The following is an 8,102-nucleotide window of genomic DNA, read 5'->3' on the forward strand; positions in this document are numbered from 1 at the left end:
TAATTTGATTATTTTCAAGGATTAATTTTGATTATTTTTGATTAATTTCAATATATTTGGTACAATTCTCTATCTTTTTACATTACGAGTAATGGAAAACTGTTTTTCGAGTTACACACTATTCGATTACATGACTATTTTATTGAAAACAATATATTTATCAAGTTTATTTCGATTGAAAATCTTGATCTCAGTACAACATATTAGAAATAAATTACTGCAATCGTTTCGAAATGGGTCTCAAAAAATCCGTAATTTTTAGCGGATTACCGGAAAAATATTAAAATTTTTCTTAGAGTTTTTTTTCGGAGGAAATTATACTAAATATATGGAAAATAATCAAAATTAATCCTTGAAAATAATCGACTAATTTTTTGATTAATTTTGATTATTTTCATTAATTCCAATTAATCCCTGATTATTTTTAGATTATTTTTAATCGTAATCAATAATTAATTAAAAAAATTTGAAATAATCGTTAATTAATCATTAATTTTACATTTTTAAAAAAATAATCTAATTAATAATGATTACAATTATTAATCATTATTTTACAGCTATGTTTGCAAACATATTTCAGTAAAATTTATTTTGAATTCGATATATATTTCTAATGAAATTATGATCACATTGAATGATAATATGATCATGTATAACAATATTATGATAAATAGAAAAATATTATGATAAAAAATTCCAACCGTATTAAATCATAATATGATATTTTAATAACCATAATATGTTTGGACTACAATCATAAAATAGTTACAATAACCATAATATGTTAAGACTTCAAGAAGATGGTTAGTTACCACAACCATGTGTTTACTCTGCGTGTATGTATGAAGTATCTGTATCTGTAGCGAAGTAGAATGTTTATGAAAAATTGTGGAATTTGTATTCGTTTGTCGGTTTAATCAATCAATTTCAATGAATATAAATAATTTAAATTTATAACTTTATCTTTATGAATGAACTAAATCTGTAATAATCGCATTAGGACTAATGGCGACTATAGCGACTAAAATTATAAACTTAAAAGCAGAATTTTCAAAGAATTGTTATTAGAGTAACCTAAAAGATATGGGACAATTTTCGAAAAAACGCATTCTTTAACAAACTGCTTGAGGAAATAATCAAATTATACTGGCGTTAGCAAAAATTATGTTTTTGTTGATGATGCTGGTGGTGGTGGTGATGGTGGCATTGACCATCATGAATGTGTTTAAATCCAATTGAAATTGTACATACAAGTTATTCTTTGGTTAGTTGCTACTCAAGTGTCTTTGGCAACTTCATATCTCCAGTCGGCCCTTTATCTTAAGCTCTGTTCTGTTTGGTTTTCGCTATAGTGTTATTTAGCCACTTATGTTATTTAGATGGCGTTTGCTGATATTGTCACTGATTCATCAACAGATAAAAAGATTCGACTTCGTTCTTTATTTTCCCTTCTGCTTTTTAATACTATAATTGGATAGTTTTTGCTGGATTTTTCTTATGTAATAAATCCATTCACCCTTTTGAAGTGAATCGAAGGAATGACAGATAGCAGAGTGCAGCAAATTATGAAATATCAAGAGTTGTGTATACGTTTAAAAATTAAGATGAGGGCTTCTTTTTGATTTATTTCATGAAATTTATGGTGTATTTTACACAAGTTCTTTTTTTAAGCTTAAAAACTAAACAAAGTATTTGAAAATAAATAAACTACTTAAATACGAAATATTACTTTAAAAACTAAAAAACTATTGCACATATCTATTGTTATTGAAAAAGGGTTTTGGTGGTACCCAATGTTTACCTAAAGCCTTGTCACGGGCTTTATCCTTCAATACTTTACCGCTGCCTGTCTTCGGTAAATCATCCAAAAAGAAGACTCCACAGTGTAATTGCTTATGAGAGACCACCAGACGTTTGGCTACATATTCCACAATATCTTGTTCACTCAATTTACTGCCCTCGACCTTTACTACCGCAGCAGCTGCAGCATCACCATCCACATCATTCCAGAGGCCGAAAACACAGACCTCTATAACATCTGGCAACTCGGCTACACATTGTTCGATTTCATGTGGCCAATATTGCATGCCATGGAATTTTAGGGAATCACATTTACGATCCACAATATATAAATAATTGTCCTTATCGAAGTAACCCATATCGCCAGTATGGAACCAGCCCTGATAATCTTGCATGCGTTTTGTTTCCGAAGGATTTCCATAGTAACCATTCCAGTTTTTGCCGGTATGTACTAGAATTTCTCCCAATTCGCCATGACCCAAACTACGATCATTCTCATCCAAAATTTTCACCTTAACACCAGGTACAATTTTGCCCGAACTATTAGGATGACTGACACCCATATTAGCGGCTACACCACCACACTCGGTTAAGGCATAGCCATAGGATATAAAACCATTCGTGAGATGATCTTGCATTTTTAATAAAGTGGTTACCGGACAATTGCCACCGGTCATACTTATAAACCTAACACTGGCTAACTTTTCCTTCGATAATTCGGAACATTTTGCCAACGTTATTATACATCTAGGAGTCAGAGTTAGCAGGGTCACTTGATATTTATAAATCAATTCTAGTAAATACTCTGGCGAATAGGGTTTATCTGTTATAACACGAGTTGAGCCATGACCACAGGAAAAAAGCATATTGAACATGCCTGAGGAGACGTCAATGGTGCTAAAGGAGAGTAATACATCTTGTCCAGTGACAAATCTGTAAGTATATTTAAAGTATATTAGTTTTTATTTATACATCATTTAAATTAAGTGAAACTTACCCAAAATCAAAGAGACATGAAGAGTTAGAAATGCATACATTTTTAGGAGTTCCAGTTGTTCCTGATGTACAGAGAATTGCTACAGTTTGATCACCGCCAAGTTTAAGAGTTTCTGGACTGCAAACAAATGGGGTAAGAAATTATTATATTATATGCTGAATCTTAAATTTCCTCCACCAGCAAGCTACTTCTTATTAAAACCCATTCTAATTTTTAGATTACTTGACAAAATTTTTGTTTTACGATTATGCATATGTGGACTAATTTTGATTAGGTCCAGAAAAATGTATATTAATAGGCCAGTTCGAAAAAATTTTACTAGAATCATTTATCTATACACTGAACATACTCATGCCGAATTTTATCCGGATATAACCATTTAATAACGAATAAAGTGGTATTAAGTGATTTTGAGAAGTGAACCTTAAGATAAATTATGGACCGATCTGGAAATTCCGCATAAGGATTAATATATACAAATTACACATTTATGTCGAATTTTATCCCGATATCATAAATTGTCAATGTGCGCTTAAGTAATTTTCAGAAATGGGAGTTGGGACCAATTATGGACCGATCTGGAAAAAACTTCGTATATATATGCAAAAAATACAAATCTAATTTTACTTATGTAGATTGATTCATATGTACACAAAACATATTTGTGAAACATATGCTATTAAGTGATTGTCGGAAGTGGAGTTAATATGGGAGATATGACCAATAAGGACCAATCCGTTATATACCGTTGAACTAATTTCCGGGAATATATACCTTTGTTTGAGGCTATGGGAAATATGATCAATATTGGATTAATTGTTATGATTTGGGATAAAATTCATCGAAATATCCTTGGTAGTTTCTAAAAAAACTACTTAAGAATTGAAAAAAAAACGTATTTTTTTCGAGGTAGTCTTAAATTTTTACCCATAACTTTTTACGTCTTGAACCGATTTTGCTGATTTTCAATACCATACTTCTTAGGATAATAACAAATATTTCTGGTGAATTTGGTTGATTTCCTTACCTAAGTTTTAACGTGAGCGTGTTTGAGGCCGACAGACAGAGGGACATAGATAAATCGTCTCAGAATTTAATAATGATCCAGAAAACGCATACTTTGTTGAGTCTCCGATGAACATTTCTTGGTGTTACACAAGGACTGACAAAAAGTATATAACTATTGACTTAGCAATGTCCGCCCGTTCGTCCATGTAAACCTTGTAATAAACTTTAAAGATATTTCAATGAAATTTGGTACATGATCTTCTATTGTGACAGGGACGAAGCCTATTGAAAATGGTTAAGATCGGTCCATTATTTCACTTAGCCCACATACAACTGAACCCCTTAATAGGGCTTGTAAACCTTGTAATAAAACTACAGGTCGCAATTGTGAAGATAATGCAATGAAATTTGGTACATGATCTTCTATTGTCCCAGGGACGAACCTATTGAATATGATTAAGATCGGTTCAAAATTCAAGATAATTACATTTTATGTAAACGTAGATCCATTTACCAAATTTTATGAGTATTGGTCTACATTTTCCCCAGTCCCGATATAATGACTGTTTCAGAAAATTAGTTTTTCTTCAATAAATTGCTTAAATATATCAGAGGCATTTAACATAAATACTTTATTATGGAAAATAAATCACATTATATTCTTCTAACTGTTGTAGGGTATTCTGAAAATATTTTGAAAAATTTTTCTTTCCAGACTTTAGAATGTCTACGAAAATGTTTGGAAATTTTACTAAAAACACAGGGTTTTAAGCGCTTTTAATTGGGCGCTTCAGACCTTAAATACACATTTTGCATAGCAGCGTCATTGTAACTAAAATTCTGAGAAAGTACATTTTATGCTATTATTTTTATATCCTTAACCTTCGTGAGAAGGGTATATATAAGTTTGTCATTCCGATTGTAATTTCTATAATATAATTTTCCGACCCTATAAAGTATATATATTCTGGATCCTTATAGATAGCGGAGTCGATTTAGCCATGTCCGTCTGTCTGTCTTTTTCGTTCTACAAAAGGTACTTTTTGAATTTTCTATAACATTGAACCTAGAAACATGAAATTTAGCATGTAGGGCCTTGACTAGGTAAGAACCTATAAAAGGGGACTTTTTGGTACTTTTTCGGCTAGATAAGGTACTTTTTGAATTTTCTATAATATTGAACCTAGAAACATGAAATTTTGCATGTAGGGCCTTGAATGGGTAAGAACCTATAAAAAGGAACTTTTTGGTACTATTTCGTTCTACAAAAGGTACTTTTTGAATTTTCTATAATATTGAACCTAGAAACATGAAATTAAGTTTGTAGAGCCCGGATTAGGCGAGAACACATAAAAGGGGACTTTTTGGCACTTTTTCGTTCAACAAAAGGTACTTTTTAAAATTGCTATAATATTGGACCTAGAAACATGAAGTTAATTATGTAGAGCCTGGATTAAGTGGGAACCCATAAAAGGGGACTTTTTGGTACTTTTTCGTTCTTCAAAAGGTACTTTTTGAAATTTATATAATATTGAACCTAAGTATGTAGAGTCTGGGTTGAGTGGGAACCCATAAAAGGGGACCGTTTGGTACTATTCGTTCTTCAAAAGGTATTTTTTGAAATTTCTATATTATTGAACCTAGAAATATTAAATTAAGCATGTAGAGCCCGGATTAAGTTAGAAATAAGTATATATAATGGGACTTTTTGTACCTTACCGTTTTGCAATTGGTATTTTTTGATTTTTTGTAATACAATTCCTACTGACTGTTTTTTTAACACATCATGGTGAAGGGTATATAAGATTTGAAAGGCAATTCAGAATATAGAACTCTTACTTGTTCTGTTCTGTTCTAGTTCTGTTCTAGTTCAGTTCTAGTTCTGTTCTAGTTCTGTTCTAGTTCATAATTTACAATTATTTGAATTAATATCGTAATTATTTTTTTTAACTAATTTTTGTGAATTTCAAAATTATTTGTATTCTAGCTACTTAAACTACTAAATACTTTTTAACGAAAACAAAAAACTGATTCAATTGTATTACACCAAAATGTTTAAAATCAAATACAAACTTATCTAAAAAAAATTCTGTGCATTTAATTTTATTACCTCTGGAAACAATTGTGTACGATAAGATTTAACCTCCAATCAATTAATAAAAAGGCGAGCAACAATGATATCGACAAACCCCACATGTTTGAAATAGACTCGACTAGACATACATATATTTACTACTTACACATAAAATAATTCGGCATTTGTTGGTTCAAGTAGATCTTCTATTTTTGGCAAATCCATGCGATGATCTTTCATTATATAGACTTTGGCTTTTAAAATTTTCGCAATTGTTGCCACATTCAGGTAAACGCTGCCATCGCAGAAGATTATTTTTGGTCGGGTATTTTGAAATAATTGTTTTATAGTGGCTAAAATGAAAATAGAATTAGATAAGAATTAACATACTAAGTAAATAAATGAAATTAGTATAAAAATACCTTCATCATTTTGATGATTAATAGCATGGAATGGTGTACAATTTAAAAGACAACCTAAGACCAAAGGCATCATGTAGGTGGTATTGGCTCCCACAATGCCCACCACATCGTCTTGTTTTAAGCCCATCGATTTAAAATGTTGGGCAATGCGTATACCAAATGTTATAGCTTCAGAGTTAGTTAAAGCAGTGCCTTCAGTATCGGAAATCTAAGAACCAAAAAAAACTTGTTATTGCCAAATAACAAAGAAATATTATCAAATATTTTCAAATTACCTGACATATATTTTTTGGATTATTCCTCATAAATGCAAACAATATTTTGCCAATAGAACAGTCGGCATCGAAGAAATTCGTCGCCTTTGGGCCACTCCATATTTTTGTGTATTTATCGAATTGTATATTAAAACGTTCCATTTCAGTATTTATTTTAATCCGTTTATAAAAATTAGTTTGTGTTTTACTCACGAGTCGTTTAGCCCAACTGTTTAATTGTTTAATGGCCATTATTTTCCAAAATTCTATTGATATGGTAGGGAGAGTACTTAATTAATTGATAACAACGATTTTAGTTTTTATAGAGAGAATCGGAGTATGAAAATTATCGCATTATTTTGATAATTTTTGTATTCTCATGTAAACGTCATTTTATGACCAAAGGTATAGATAGGTTGGTGAATTTGCTTTGAAATTTATCTATGCAAATATTTAGATAAGACAATAAAAAAATCAAAAATAATTTTAATATAGAAATGTCATTTTTTTAATTGATCATTTTTTGTTTAAGTGGTCAACACTTTGTATATGGGCAATTTCATGCCAAAATCGATGTCTTACGAATTGGATGTAATTTTCAAAAACCAAAAAATGTTGAAAAAAATTATTTTTTGGGAAACAGTGAAGTAATAGCTATTTGAATTCTTTTGGACAATTTTTGCTAGGTCCAATAGGTGAAAAGTTACACTCATTTAAATACAACTCTGTATCACCCTTCTAAGTCCTGAAGTTCTTGACCGATAGAGCTGAAAATGTGTGTCTGGCTTACTATCCAATAGTACTAACGTAAGTGCAAAGTTCATCCAAATCGATTTTTTTAGATGGGTCACTTGAGTCAAGTGACTCAGGATGATATCAGCGGAAGTGAAGCTGGATAGGTCACAATTAGTGTCCGACCGAACATTAGGGTACGGGTACGAAGTTCGGTAAAATGTGAGGTTCGGCCAATGTTCGGTGTTCAGAGAAATTTCGACCGAACGCCGAACTTTCTATAAAAAATATATTTATCATATTTTTACGTCATCAAAAAGTTTTCAAAATACGAAATCGTGTGACCCAACTCAAAAAATCGATGTGGATGTAATTTGCACCATAGTCAGTACTATGCCGGACTTAGAGGGGGTCCAAGTTGGACATTTTGGTCATACGGTGCTTATTTAAACGAGTGTAACTTTTCACCTATTGAAAGAAGTTCAGATAGCTATTTCTTCATTGTTTCCTTTTTTGCTCAGGTAAAAGCTTATACAATTTCCTTTAAGGGCTAGGTTCTCATTCTAAAACTATCTAGACATGTCTATCTGCCTCTTGAAAGCACGATGGGACCTAAACGGGAGGAGATTAAAAGGCTATTTCCTAAAATATTCTCTATTGTTGCAGTTTGAAAATGGACAAAATCGATCCGCATTAGAAAATGATGTTACCGTTCATAACAGGCTTTAAAATACTACAGTCAAACTCGGTTATAACGAATTCTCGGTTATTACGAACTATTTCTCAAGTCCCTACATTTTGATAACTATTTGCAT

At 31.3% G+C, this 8,102-nt stretch overlaps 1 protein-coding gene across 1 annotated transcript; it reads right to left on the reverse strand.

The window, feature by feature from the left end:
- Window positions 1-1,668: 1,668 nt before the first annotated feature.
- LOC119616194 (4-coumarate--CoA ligase-like 7) lies at window positions 1,669-6,796 on the reverse strand. The gene is made up of 5 exons (XM_037972532.1): window positions 6,577-6,796; window positions 6,302-6,509; window positions 6,046-6,232; window positions 2,798-2,914; window positions 1,669-2,733 (listed from the first exon to the last, which is right to left on the reverse strand). Exons 1-5 carry the CDS (start codon window positions 6,715-6,717, stop codon window positions 1,746-1,748), a joined length of 1,641 nt encoding a protein of 546 aa, XP_037828460.1. The 5' UTR covers window positions 6,718-6,796; the 3' UTR covers window positions 1,669-1,745.
- Between the last annotated feature and the right edge of the window lie 1,306 nt (window positions 6,797-8,102).

Source organism: Lucilia sericata, unplaced genomic scaffold (assembly GCF_015586225.1).
Source record: "Lucilia sericata isolate MDLA Ls3-8-SP2 unplaced genomic scaffold, ASM1558622v1 Contig000061F_arrow, whole genome shotgun sequence".
In the NCBI taxonomy this organism is placed as follows: domain Eukaryota; kingdom Metazoa; phylum Arthropoda; class Insecta; order Diptera; family Calliphoridae; genus Lucilia; species Lucilia sericata.